This window comes from Neofelis nebulosa, chromosome 11, assembly GCF_028018385.1.
Source record: "Neofelis nebulosa isolate mNeoNeb1 chromosome 11, mNeoNeb1.pri, whole genome shotgun sequence".
Taxonomy (NCBI): domain Eukaryota; kingdom Metazoa; phylum Chordata; class Mammalia; order Carnivora; family Felidae; genus Neofelis; species Neofelis nebulosa.
Window position 1 is genome coordinate 76305011 of NC_080792.1, and position 13803 is coordinate 76318813.

Sequence of the window (13803 nt, forward strand, 5' to 3'; positions counted from 1 at the left end):
GGACTTTGTTTTGATTTGGAAGTTTGGTAGTCAGGTACTTCAAAGTTAACACCCCCTGCCCTGAAACTCAAGAAGCCATTGTTTCCTCATTGTTTAAATATCTTTGGCATGTTTTGTAAATGAAGTCTGCCTGGAGGTTCCAGGTTTGAGGTTGGGTTTGTGTTGAGGAAGCTGGGGAAGGCTGGGGTTCCCACAGCTGGGGAGCTGGAGCGCAGCAGTTTCCTCTGGAGGTGCTAGGAAGCCAGGCACGTAGGCAGCTCTGCCAGACGCCTGACTTTCAGGAGCTGGAAGAGGGGGCTGCGGCGGCAGGAAGTAGAGATTTGTTTTCCTCCAGAAATGAATGTGACCTCTGGGGGCAAGGGTTGGGAGTCCTTAGCAGCCACATGTTGCTGTTGGCCTCCCACAGGCCTTGGACAGTCATTAAGAAGCTTCTCGCCCTGCTTTCCACACAGTGATACTCCGTGCCCTCGGGTCTTTGATCAGGGCACTTGTCATGAGATCTAGTCTGATTTCTGGAGTGTGGATGGGCTTTGGACAGGCCTGAGTTTGAATAACCACATAGATCAGCTCTGGGACCTGGGCCTCCTTGCGCCCCAGCCTCCTTATCTAAAACTGCTCCCGGGTAATAGAATTAAACTGACACTCAATCCTCCCTGCTACCAGCCCAGCACCTTGGACAGGTCATTTCCCTTCCCTACTTCCAGTTTCCTCCCAGATGGTGCTGGCGCCCCTTGGCTGGCTGCTTCCTGAGATTCATGTGAGATGAAAGCGGCACGTTTGCTGTGGCGGCTCAGCAGTAACTGTCAGACACCACTGGTTGCACGGCGCCCTTAAAGGAGGTGGTGACTGGTATTGTCCCCTGGAGGGGGGCGGGGAGGGGCTGTCGGGAACCGGACAGGCATGCTTATTTGGACTGTGTCTTCGTGGCCAGGAAGTGTGGGGACTGCAGCACCGAGGCAGGGAAGACCTGTCAGGCCCCAGTCACTGGGGGAGGGTGGGCGGGTGCACTCTTTGAGGCCAAGTCAGATGGCCCTGAAAGCTTACTGCGATCTTCCCTGTGACTCTTGGCAGGTTTGTATCCTTTTGTGCTTTAATCTGGTAATTTCTCTCACCACAGTTTATGAACAATGATTTCAGGCCAGATCAGCGTGACTGGCTGCCCCAAATAATCAGGTTACAGAGGGGAAATGACCTCTGGAATAATTGCCCACAGAGCTGCTGCCTTTTTGACGGCTTGTGTTTGAGTAGAAGCCCCCCCCCCTCCACCCCCAAAGGGCAGCATTCTGGGTGTCTGCATTCGAGCGCCAGAATTCACTTGGATGATGAAAGCTTATGAAAAGTTCAGCTCCGTGCTCTTCCACATTGCTTGCTGCTTTTGTAAGGAAACTGCCTGAGAGCTGCTGAGTCTGGACTAAGACTGTCTTTCCTGAAGGGCCAGTTGCCAGGCCTGGTCCTGTCCTCCCCACCTGCCCCTCATCCATTCCCCTACTTGGTGTGAGAACCTAACAGTCTGTAAACCAGGGTCAGGGATGGCAAAGTTTGTAAAACTCTGTACATGTACACATGGTATTCATATTGTGTGATCACTTGTCCCAGGAAGGAGTAGGAACCTGTACCCAGGAACGGGTGGTTTGCCTTCAATAATAAAATGTGGGCTTTCCCAGCCCCCCCAAGAACTAACCCTTGATGCAGTTGAAGTCTGCATGAAAGAACAGTGTGACCTTAAATAAGAGGTGTTTGGGAAGTGCTCTCTTTTTCAGTTTGTGGCATTTATATAAAGTGTGTGAATTTCCAAAATTTAATTGTGGAGTTTTACTTTCAAAAGGATTCTTGGGGCGCCTGGGTGGCTCAGTCGGGTGAGCGTCCGAGTTCGGCTCAGGTCATGATCTCACAGCTCGTGGGTTCGAGCCCCGCATTGGGCTCTGTGCTGACAGCTCAGAGCCTGGAGCCTGCTTTGGATCCTGTGTCTTCCTCTCTGCCCCTAACCCACTGGTATTCTGTCTCTGTCTCTCTCAAAAATAAATAAAAAAAAATTTTTTTAAAGGATTCTTATGGGGTGCCTGGGTAGCTCAGAAGGTTAAGGGTCAGACTCTTTTTTTTTTTTTTAATTTTTTTTTTTAACGTTTATTTATTTTTGAGACAGAGAGAGACAGAGCATGAACGGGGAGGGTCAGAGAGAGGGAGACACAGAATCTGAAACAGGCTCCAGGCTCTGAGCTGTCAGCACAGAGCCCGACGCGGGGCTCGAACTCACCGACCGCGAGATCATGACCTGAGCCGAAGTCGGCCGCTTAACCGACTGAGCCACCCAGGCACTCCAAGGGTCAGACTCTTGATTTAGCTCAGGTCATGATCTCACAGCTAAGTCCCAAGTCAGGCTCTGGGCTGAGTGTGGAGCCTGCTTAAGATTCATATTTTCTCTCTTTTTCTCTCTTTCTCTCTCCTCCCCTCCCTCCCTCCTTCCCTCTCTCTCTCTCCCTCTCCCTCCCACTCCTTCCCTCTCTCCCTCTCCCCCCTCCTTGTCCTTCTGCCCCTCCCCTTGCCCCTCTGCCCCTCCCCCACTCGAGTGAGCATGCTCTTCTCTCTCTCTCTCTCTCTCTCTCTCTCTCTCTCTCTCTCTCAAAGAAAAAAAAGAATTCTCGCAAGTAAAGGTAAAGGCTACACATTAGCCAAATTGTGTTACCATATAGTCAACTATTCTGAATATGTTACTTTTATGGTTGCAAATAATTATACTATAAATATGGAATGAGGTACCTCTTACAAGAAAGTCGAGGTGATCTGGGAGAAGTGCTGTGGGGACGCACACAGCCCCAGCATGAATCAGCTCCCAATGTCTCCTAATGCAAGATGGCAGCTGTTGATGCCTTCAGAACACAGGGGTTTTTATGTACTATAAATCTGTGCCTGAGCCCTAATAGGGGAGGTCAGGCTGAATCATAACTTCTCAGCGTAGAACTCTGCTCCCCAGGGCCCCATGATGCTGCAGAACTGCCAGAACAGTGCCCTGTGCCCACTGTTCTTCACGTGAAGAGGAGGTGGCTCAAACGTGTGCCACCAAGGTGGCAGCAATCTGTAGGTGGTGGATAGGATGGAGTGGGGAATTGCTACAAGGCCAGTCACTGACGCCTGCTGGTCTTGGGACATGGCCCCTAGCACTCTGTGCTTTCTCCGGAAGCTCCCCCTGCCTGGCATTTGGAGGCCACATGGCATCTGAGGCCTCCCTCCTTTCTCCTCCTCACCGTCCTCCTCAGAAGATCACAACGTGCGTTACTTACCTGTTTTTCTTCTTTTCCTTCAGAATATTGACATTACAAACTTCAGCAGCAGTTGGAATGACGGGTTGGCCTTCTGTGCTCTCCTGCATACGTACCTTCCGGCCCACATTCCATATCAAGAGCTGAACAGCCAAGATAAGGTAGGCTGGCTGTGGAATGGCCAGCTCCTGGAGTCCTTACCGCATAGGAGAGGCAGAGCCTTCCACTGGCAGGACCCAAGTCACATTGCTGGCTCACAGTGGCCTCATCCCAGCTCAGTTTTGTTCTGGGATTGAGTTATTTGTGCTGAGCCAGCCAGTCCCTGACCAACCTTTCTAGGACATTTGGTGGGTTCAGAATTCCCCAAGTGACAACATTCCCTGTGGGAGCTGTCAGCCTTCCTGGGTGATGATATTTAGAATTGAGGGTTTTACCAAGAACTGGCCACGGAGAACTGCTCAAGGCATGAGCAGTCTGGGCAGGGCTCTCACCACACCAGGCCAGCCTCCCACCAGCCCTGTGCAGTCCGGGTGTCCCACTCAGGGAGGTGCTTGGAGACAGGTTGGGGAGAACCCTCATCCAGATGGGCACTAGGAGAGGTCCCAGGCCCGAGCCTTCCTCTCGTCCCCTCCTGCCCTCAGATAACCCTTGAAGATTTTCCCCTGGGGAGGAAGCTCATTTGACAGGTGTTTCTGATCAGCTTTTGGGGTCCAGGTCCAGGCAGCTCAGGGCTGATGTGTCAGAAGCATCCCTTTTCCACAGCGAGGAAAGAAGGGGCTTGTGGAGATTGCTCTACAGCCGGTCACCAGAGGAGTGGGTGGGCCCTGCGGAGGGGTGGTCAGGTTAGGTGGGGGCTTCAGGGGCTCCAGTGTAGGTTTGTTCTGGCACCAAGTGGAGGTGGCTGTCCATCTTCCCCGGCAGCACAGGTAGTGCAGGTTGCCTTCCTCCTGGCCTCGCTTGTCCACTCCAGTCACACAGTTTCTTTTACAGCGAAGGAACTTCACCCTGGCCTTTCAGGCAGCTGAGAGCGTCGGCATCAAATCCACACTGGTGAGTCACTGGCAGGCCCCTTCTTTTGTTGGGAAGAGCTTCCTTCTCATTAAGAGAGTTCCTGGGTGGCTACTGGGCGAGACAGGGGTCCACACAGGCCCTGGCCGGCCGAGTGAGCATCCTGCCGGAGGGGCCCCGGCAGGGGTTTCACCTCAGTCCTGTGGGCGCTTTGTGCGTCCTGAGGAAGCACCTGAGGTGGGTGGAGTCATCTTGACCACAGCCCCAGCGACTTTGACTTCCTTAGAGTCACCTTCTTTTTCAGGTGAATCTCATGACAATAACATGTCATTGTCAGAGATGCATTCCTGTGGGTTTGTCTGCCTTTTGTCATGCTAGGGGGAGAGGAGGCGAGTGCGATTCGAGGAAGGAGACTTTAGAGGTGGAGCAGGTATGCCACGCTTCACAAGTGCTGTGGCAAATGCCACTCACAGTGTGAGAAATTAGTTGTAGAGAGCCCACATTTCAGGGTCATTAGGCCTCTGCTCAGTGCCCGCAGTAGCTCAAACCACACATGCTTCTGTTAGAGCTCTCACCTTGTCACTATGTCTGACTTTCTGAAGAAAACACTGCGTCCAGATGCAAAGCCAGTCCTTCCACACCTAGAGACACTTTCATTATATATATAAACTCTACTGAGGTGTTTGTCCAGGGCGCCCAGCTTGAGATTTCCACAGAGTAAAGAGCCCTGTGGGACTGGGTCAGGGACTCAAGGACACCCCTTACCCTCATTTGTAACCGTTGGATGGTTTTGAAGAAGTGTTTACATTCATATTTACCCCACAGGAGTGTTCATGTAAAGTCCCAGAAGTTGTATCTTCTGAATTGACAGAAATATGTCCTCTATTCAGCTGTACAGAGAGAAAGAGAAATTACCATTATTGAAATGTTTCCCGTTAGCTGGGTATTTTATATCACATGTAAAGTACTAACATATAAAAAGCTGTCCGTTTCCCCACCCTAAAGAGCTTTTAGTCAAGATCTTACATTGAACAAACGTATTTTCTTTTTTCTATACCACCATTGGGTGGCCCGTTCCATTGTGCTGGCTGTGGCAACATGTTCTGTGTCCCTCACCCATGGTTCCACGGGTTCTCTTGAGCATGGCTCCCCTGAAAAGTCATGGATATTCTTCAGCAACAGTGAAACTCTTTTGGGGTCTTCTAGTCATATATCCAAGTCTTGGGTTTCATCAGCTGGCATCTCACAGATCACTGATATTCTGCAGGATACAGTTAGAGAACAGTGTCTTTGATGATTTCAGATGGTTGCCATGGTGAAGGACATTGGGAAGTTGAGTTCTGGGAGCCCTGGGCCCACAGAGACTCTCCCAGGACAGAGACTAGGGTGAGAAGGGCTCTCAGAAGCCACCATGTGGAGGGGTTTAAGAGAGGTAGGCAGAGAGCAAGGCCCCAAAGAAGACAAAAGCCAGCCTTGGAGGGCTGTGGCCGGGAGCATGGGCACCCCGGTGTGGGACTCTGGGGTAGGGCTCGGGCACAGACAGGCAGCTCAGGGACCATGCTGACACTTCGCAGGCACACTTGGTAGCGATGGAGCAGGCATCTTGGCCAGGCCTTTGGTGGGTATGATCCAGCTTAGCCCAGAGTCGAAGCCCCCGACCCCAGCTGTGGGGGGAGCCTGTTGGGATGGGCCCAGAGGTGACCTGGGATTCTAAGCAGGTCTCTTCCTTCTCCGCCAGGACATTAATGAAATGGTCCGGACCGAGCGGCCTGATTGGCAAAGCGTGATGCTTTACGTGACAGCAATCTACAAGTACTTTGAAACCTGAGCACACCAGAAGGACTCTCCCCATTACCAAGTGACACCAACGCCATTAGCTATGCACCCCGTAAAGCTTTCAGCGACTCTCTGGGCTGCCCCGCAGCGTGTGAGCCTTCAGCCGGGGCCTCTGAGTTGGGAGAACTCAGGCGTCTGTGGCCCACGGCTCACACTGGGCTCCTCGTACATGACCTGTCGGGTCAGAGGTCGGCGTGGGCTCAATGCACATCACACACGCTGTTTGCTGCGGAGTTTCTTTTCTGAAGAGAATATTGAACTACATTAGTGCTGCGGGGTGTAAAAAACGGCTCACGCACAGCTAAACTTGGGGAAGGGGGTGAAATGATGTGGGCAGCTCACAGGGGGTTAGTGAAAGCTTTAGCTGCAGCTGTCTGGACTCCTTGCCAGCGCAGGTTCTGTCACCTGGGAGAACTGGGCAGGGAAGTCGGCACCTGGCAGAGATGGCTGGGTGAACAGGCCACAGCCCTGGACGTGGGCTCAGTTTCAAGGCATGCATCCCATGGCAGTGGGATGGCCACCGCTTCCGGGTGACAGGGCTGTCCTGGCCCGTGTGATTTAAGTGTTTGCAACTTGAGCTAACAAATGATTGCGACTCAAGTTCCTGGCTCAAAGGGTCTGCTGCTGCTGAATGGTTGGTTTTGCTGCTGGGTCCCCCTTGTCACGCCTCTGCCGACCTGTCCTTCAGCCTTGAAGGGGCTTGGAAACCCAGCTCTGGCATTAGGTTTCTGGACAAAAGAATTGGTCAAAAAGAGTTCTGGTTAAAATTTTTTTTTTTTCTTATGAGCAATATTGGGGGGAAAAGCTCCTGTTCTATTGGTACCAAAGTTAAATTTGTTTCGCGAACGTAGAGCTAAAACACAAAATCTGGACATTAGCCTGGTGAAAGCCAGAAATGAAGTCGGACATAGCAGGAGAAAAAGCTAAACAGCTGGAGGGAGCCCAGACAGTGTAATTTAAAGTCACTCTGAGTCACTCAGACGAAATCCTCCTAGGCAAGAATTTAAGGAAGTGCCTTAACTCTCCTTGCAAGGAGGGTCTTGGAGGCCACTGCATACACAGCTACAGCAGATGTCTTCAGGGCTCGTGACATGCAGCCCAGCGATGGAGTTGGTCCCCTGCCACACCACCTTCCAGGTTCCGAGTGACAGGCAGCCGCACCAGCACCTCTTCTGTGCAGCGGAACCAAAGCCTTATCATGAGGTGTCCTGGTGAGATGACTCTCAGACTGGGACTCAGCCCTTCTTGGGAACAGGGAGCCTGCATCTCATGTGTGCCTAACACAGTAGCTGTTGGTTTAAACAGTGTCAAGACCTGTTGCTTCTAGAACACAGCTGTGTTTGGCACCTGCAAAGCAGCATGAGGAAGAGTTGCCACCAGTGGAAGCAGGATCACTGCCCCAACCACAGGATGTGAAGAAGGTGCCCGGCCAACACATGGGCCGAGGGTTCTGCGTTCAAGTGTGGTGTTCCTGACTAGGACTTGATATGTCTGTAGCCTAGAGAAGAATGTGGTTATTGTGAAATGGGCTGTGTGTTGTGTGCATGTGGCCTGCTGGCCCACAGTCAGGTGGCTGGTAAGTGCCCACAGCCCTGCCCAGAGGTCCTAACCTGCTGCCCCAACTGGAGGCTCTTTGTGAAATGCCTGTTTTCAGCTAAGGAAGGAGAGGTCAGCAGAGTCCAGCCCCAGGGCACACTGGAAGACCCTGGGAGATGGTACCTGTCTCAACCTTCCTGACGAGGTTCTATTCTGATTTCTGTTGTTCTGTTGACAGTTGCCCTGTGCTGTCACAGGAGGGACTGTTAGGTGAGAACTAATTGTTTTTCAGTGTCTTTCCACTTGGTCTTTCTGAGTTCCGCTTTGGCTCTCATTCGCCCTCATAGAAGCCTGTGCTCCTGTCTGGACCCAGTATGTCCGATCTGCAGCCATGTTTTTGTTTATTTATTGTGTTGGGGGGTGCTTTTTTGTTCTGTGAAGGAAAAGATTTCCCTGGATCTGCAGTTCACACATCTGTCCCTTCCTAGCCAAGCGAGCCAGCCCTGGCAACTCATGCTGGTAGGCATGGGGCTGTGCTCACAAGGCTGCCAGTGGGGTCAGTGACAGGGCAGAGGGTGGCCGCGGGGAGTGCCGGGACCAGGCCCACCTGTTTAAAGGCCCATTTCTGTCTCTCTGACAAGAAGCTGTGCAGGGGTGTCTGGCTGGGCTGCCCACATTTGCATGTGGGTCCACAGGTGAGAAGATTCTAGAAGCGTGATTTTTGCTTTTTCTAATAGGATTCTTTTTATGATGTTGGCTTTATAGGATAATTCTAGATGGTCATACATACCTAAAAGTGCTACTGTGAGGTGCTTTTAGTCCAGTGGCACTTGACCTGAAGCCTCCAGGAAGTCATTTTGCCTCTTCTCCCTTCAAGCACAAGCTTTACTGCAAAAGGGCCAGTTACATTTCTGTATCCCTCAACCATGGGCTTCTGCTGACTGACAATACTTTTTTATTTTGTTCTATGAAATATTCTCAAATGTATTAAAATTGCTGAAAGACATCAGGCTTGGGCTTTTCTAGCTCGACATTTCCAGCTGCCCCTCTGACATGTGTGAACAGGACCCTTGAAGCCTCCTGGGACTGGGTTTTGGCAAGAGGAGGGCACCTGAGCCCAGGCTCTGTCCCCTTTATCTCCCCCTCCCCTTCAGCTCATAGGCCAGGAAACATTGTGGGGAAAGGACCTGAGGGACGGAGGAGGTGTGTGATAGGTCCCACCCTGGGCTGTTGTGCAGAGCCACCAGGCATGACCAAGTGCCCGGGCCTGAGACAAGGGTGGCCCTGGGACCACTGAGATTGTGTAACAGATACCAAGACCCCAGAAGCACAGTCTAAGTTGCCCTACAAGAACAGAAGCCCTGGCATTCCCAAACTGTAGCCCAGACATGTGCTGTTCTGGGGAACAGAGTGGGGGGCAGGGTGCCTTGGCTTAGAGATTTTGTTGTTGTTTTTTTTAGCAATGCATCTTCTTGGAGATAATTTTCAGAATATATAAAATTATAGAGAAACAAAAAATCGATAATTATACCACTCAGAGGCAACCAAACCAGTCAAGCCTTATTTTTCCTGTGTATCTTGTGTGGAATGATGATGAATCCACAGAGTGCAGCCCAGAACAACACCAGGTCCTATCACATTGCACATGTAACATGTCACATGCAGAGGGTCCCGTGGGGCTGCCTCCTGCCGGACATTCAGTGACCTAGGAGGCCCTTCCTGGGCCTGAGACCCCCCTCCCCAGGGTCAGCATCTGTCCAGTAACTGAACACACACCTGGGGAGCCCCAGTGCCCACGGTCTGAATTGAGGTATGTCCTGTGAGTGCTCAAGAGTCCCCTAAACGGTGCTGATAGCCATGAGTGTCCATTTTGGCCCAGCTTCCAGAGTGCAGCACCCAAGCCCTTGGGTTACAGGGCTGGGCGTGAGGACTGAGCTAGGACTGGGTGTGTTTCCAGCTTCTCCCCACTCACCAGCTGTGGGGCCTGGGGTGAGCTTGTGTGTTTCGCTGTGGTTGGTCTGCTGTGATCGGCAGGAGGGGTGATGCCACCCAGCACCCCTGGGCAAAGGGACAGCACAGGCTCCCTCGGCTGCTACCCCTTAGGTGTGGGGGCTGCCCTCCCTCAAACATCCCTCCTGCCTGTTAGGCCTGCTGCCTCAGGAGCAGACTGAGGTGGACCATAGAGGAGTCCATATGTAGCCCAACTTCCTAACCTGCTTAGAGCCTGGTGGCTCCCAGTGGGACCAGCCCGAGGCCTCTGCCTCCCTAGACTTAGCACTTGTTCTTCCTGTCCCTGGTTAGCTCTCTGGGGAGGGAATTGTTTCCACTTTGACTTAAGGGAAGTTTCTAGAACCTCTTTGGGGCAGGGTGGGGGGGGGGGGTGGCTTTGATGGGTGAAAGCAGGAAAACACGTTTCTCTGGAAGGGGAGAGATACAGAAGCGTTCTCACCCCTCCATCCACAGCCTCGCAGGGTGGGGTCCTCGGCCGTGGGTGGCCATGCTCTGGTGACACACAGTGGCCAGCTCCTTGGCCCTATTCTTGCTGGGCTGCACTTCTCCCACCCTTGGTTTGACCTGAGTTGGTTTGGGTTGTCCTTTAAATGGAAGATGGGGCAGATATAAGGGGTCTTGTGCTCTGTACCAGGTGGATAAGGGGTGGATTCCAGTCAGGGCCTGCTCCAGGCCATTGGGAAAGTACTACGGAATCAGGACTTTGCTGGGCCACAGCTAGTGCATCTGTGTAGGAGGCAGGGTGGGGGTCTGGGAGGACAGGGCTCCACATTCCCTGGGCCTGGCTCGCACTGTGGGAGAGCAGGCTGAGTGTGGAGATAGAGCTGGGAGCTGGGGGGCTGTGAGGGTGGGTCAGAAGGGTGAGGGGTGGAGAGTGACTGGGCACAGCCTGCCATCTACGCCGCCACCTGATCTGAGCCAGACCCAGAGCAAGGAAAGGCCCCAGGAGTCGCTGGAGGATGTCTTCATTATGGAGTGAGTATGGGGTTCTTAGGAAGGGGTTGTAGTCCTAAGAGGAGGGCTGGGGAAGAGCACAGGACCATTGGGCAGGAAGCAGGTTGCACCAAGTGGGACTTGGGACACCTGGGTTCCCCCTCCACCCCCAGGTCTAGCACCAGCTTGTGACAGGCTGGGACTCTTCTCACTTCTGCAATGTGATGACCCCCAAAAAGAGGCCCCTCCTGGTCCCTCCTGTCACTCACCCTGCTCTTTGTGAATTGGGGTAGGGAAGTGCCTGGCAGGGCATGGAGATAAGGGTGCAGGGAGTGTGGGGAGAGGGCAACTGGTTTGGTGGTCTGGCAGCTTCTGCATGCCAGTGCCTGGGCTCCTGGCTTAGGGCCATTCTTAGGGTGGTGAGGGGCACGCTCTTGCATGCATGTGTCCCTGTCCATCATGGAGCCCAGGACGAGGTCGCACTCCTGTCTGGACCTCAGTTCCCACATCGACACGGATCTGCCCAGATCAGCTCAGAGGCACAGAGTTCCTAGTGGGATTGCTGACATACCCAGAAGCCAATGTGGGCTGGAACATCTTGCTGGGGACTGGGCTGGAGAATCGGAGCGCTGCCGTGCCTACAGGTGGCTCAGGGAGCTTCCTCTGGTATGATTCTGTCTTCTTGGGGCCTGCTTTAATCTAAGCATAGAGTGGAACCCTGTGAGGTCCCCCACTTCCTCATTTCCAGAGCCCCAGGAAGTGTGTAGTGCCCCGCCCATTTGAAAGAGAAGTTGGTATCTCAGGGTGGCCTGGCTGGTTCGCAGGGACACTGGCCCCAGCACCCACTGGGTGCTTTGTCCTGGGTCTGGCATTTCATTCCCCCTGATGTGGCCCAGCTGGCCTCAGAGCAAACAATCAGGGGCCAGAGGCCGCCCAGGTGCATCCTGGATAGGAACAAAGCTGGCGGGGGTGGGGTGGGAGTGGACCATCTGAGACCAGAAATATGGAGCAGGAGAGAGCCCAGCTGGCCCCACTGCCTGGCCTGAGGATCCTGGACTTGGACGGAAGGAAGGGTGGGCGCCCATAGCCTTCAAAGCCTGGCCTGGACCTGGGCAGGGCACCAAGGCCCAGAGATAGAGGACGAGGCCTGCCAAGGGCATCCCCATGCCTGAGGAGCAGCAGGCCTGTGCCCAACCCTCAGAACTCCCTTGGGCATGCACAGGGGCCTCCCCTATGGCCATGACACCTGAGTGTGACTTCCAGGCTGAGGAGGGCACAGCACTGGCCAGAGCACAAGGCCAACACTGTGGTGGTGCCAGGAGCCCAGGCCCCTGGTGTTGGAAGTCCTGGAGGAGATGTGGGTCAACTATGAGCATGTCCGCTCAGTGGGGAGATGAGGTTTGTGAACAGCCCTCCCACATGCCTGCTTCCTGTCACTACTGAACTGGAGGTTCCTGGGTGTATTCTGTCTAGGTGATGGCTTCACTGGAGACCTGGACAGAGGCACATGACAGATGACACAGAACCATAGGAGCGGCTCCCTCTGCCTCTAACAGGCTGGGTGGGGAAGGACTGCTGGAGGGCAAGGCTGGGGACCTGGTGACGCTCCCGTGATAGGCAGGTCCCAGGGGCCGCAGGGAGCTGGCTCTGTGGTGGAACCAAGCCCTTCCTAATCACCTCTGGCTTAGAGACACAGCTACCCCAGGCATGGGGCACCCATGCTGAGGAGTTGGGGGCTGCCCACTGGGCCCTGGGGGTGAACTCTGAGGGCTTTGGCATTCTGGCCCTAAGGACCAGCTGCAGAAATGAAGCCTTCAGTCCCTGGGCATGGGGCCCGTCTGGTGTGGAGACAGGTGTGTGCACAGCCAGGTCACACATGGGGAGGTCAGGGTGGAAAGAGTGCTGGGCCCCAGAATAGAAATGGCAGGGGAGAGATTCACGTGGGCCCATACTGGGGGCTAGAGGGGCAATAGTGACCCCTGGGGTTGGCTGAGTGTTGGTCTCTGCCTCATGAACCCCCATAGTCCCTTCTAGACCCAAAGGTGTCTCCCTGCAAGCTGTTCCTTGCAGGGTATGTTGTGTGAGGACTTGAATGAATATGGGTCCAACAAGTGTGGGCAGGAGGGTTTTGTCTGCACCATAGGAGTAATTTATCCCATGAGATGGCACAGAAGAAAGGGTGGGAAGCCAGGGGCATGAGGGAGGATCCCCTGGCCAGGCAGCACCCCCAGCTGGTACATCATAGTCTGACTCTGGCTCAAGAAGTGGCAGGGCAGAAACAAAACTCCCATTTTATAGGTGAGGCTATGGGAAGAAACTCAAGACTTGAGGGAAAGCCACAGCACCAGTGTCGCCCCAGCGGTAGGGTCCCTGCCTGGTGGGGAGCACCTCCCTTCCGTCCCCCATTACCCTCACAGGAGGTGAGTGGGAAGATGGCTGGGGCCACAAACTCCTAAGCTGGGGAGCAGGGGCAAGTAGGAGACAGGGCAAGGCTGGAGGTTGGAAAGGCATCCAGGAACTATTCCCAATTTGAAAAGTCTTCTGCATCTCACCATGAGGTCCTGGGTTTCCTGGAGTTGTGTTGGGGTCTTGACTGCTCCCAGTCCACCCTCCTTTGCTCCCCCCCCCCCACGGCCTATCCTAATACTGGTATTAGGGGAAACAGGAACCTGAGGGGCCGAGCTGGCTGAATGGAGACAGGAGCCCAGACTTGGGAAAGAGCTGGAAGAGGCGACAGGCATTGGAGGCTGAATCCAGGCAAGTGATGGGCCTCAGGTTCTAGTTCCTTAGCTGTACCTGGGCTCCGACCTCCTAACTGTCCTCTCCTGTGGGAGACCTCATGCTCCTGCCAGGGCCTCAGCTCAAGGGTCCAGTCTGGCCCTGTGCAAGCCCCTCTCCTGGGCTTTTCCCTGTGACTGTGCTGGCCCCAGGAGGTTCAAGAATGCAATCCCACAAGCCCTTGGCCACCAATGTCCTGGTCTCTGTGGCCATCTGATGCAGTTCATCCTGCAGTGCACAGAATTGGGATTACTCTGTCCTGATAAAAGGGTAGAAGGCGGGTCTCCTCGTATGGCTGGGTTAGGGCCGTTGTGAGGTCATTCCCAATTTGAAGTATCTAAAACATGGGGTTGGGGATGAGGGGAGGATGGACTCCCAGCCCAAGGGGTTGAGATTCCAGGCTAGTGTATGGCACAGGAAGTGACTCCCCATCACTTTGCTCAGA

The 13803-nt window shown here is 53.9% G+C and overlaps 1 protein-coding gene across 3 annotated transcripts in view; it reads left to right on the plus strand.

The window, feature by feature from the left end:
• The window catches only part of SPECC1L (sperm antigen with calponin homology and coiled-coil domains 1 like), a 142592-nt gene extending 133949 nt beyond the window's left edge, over positions 1-8643 (plus strand). For all 3 annotated transcript variants that reach the window (XM_058690955.1, XM_058690953.1, XM_058690954.1), the window contains 3 exons: positions 3302-3418; positions 4248-4307; positions 6004-8643. In XM_058690955.1, coding sequence (XP_058546938.1) covers positions 3302-3418; positions 4248-4307; positions 6004-6093 — 267 coding nt within the window. In that variant the 3' untranslated portion in view covers positions 6094-8643. The remainder of the gene's footprint in view (positions 1-3301; positions 3419-4247; positions 4308-6003) is intronic.
• Positions 8644-13803: the final 5160 nt, after the last annotated feature.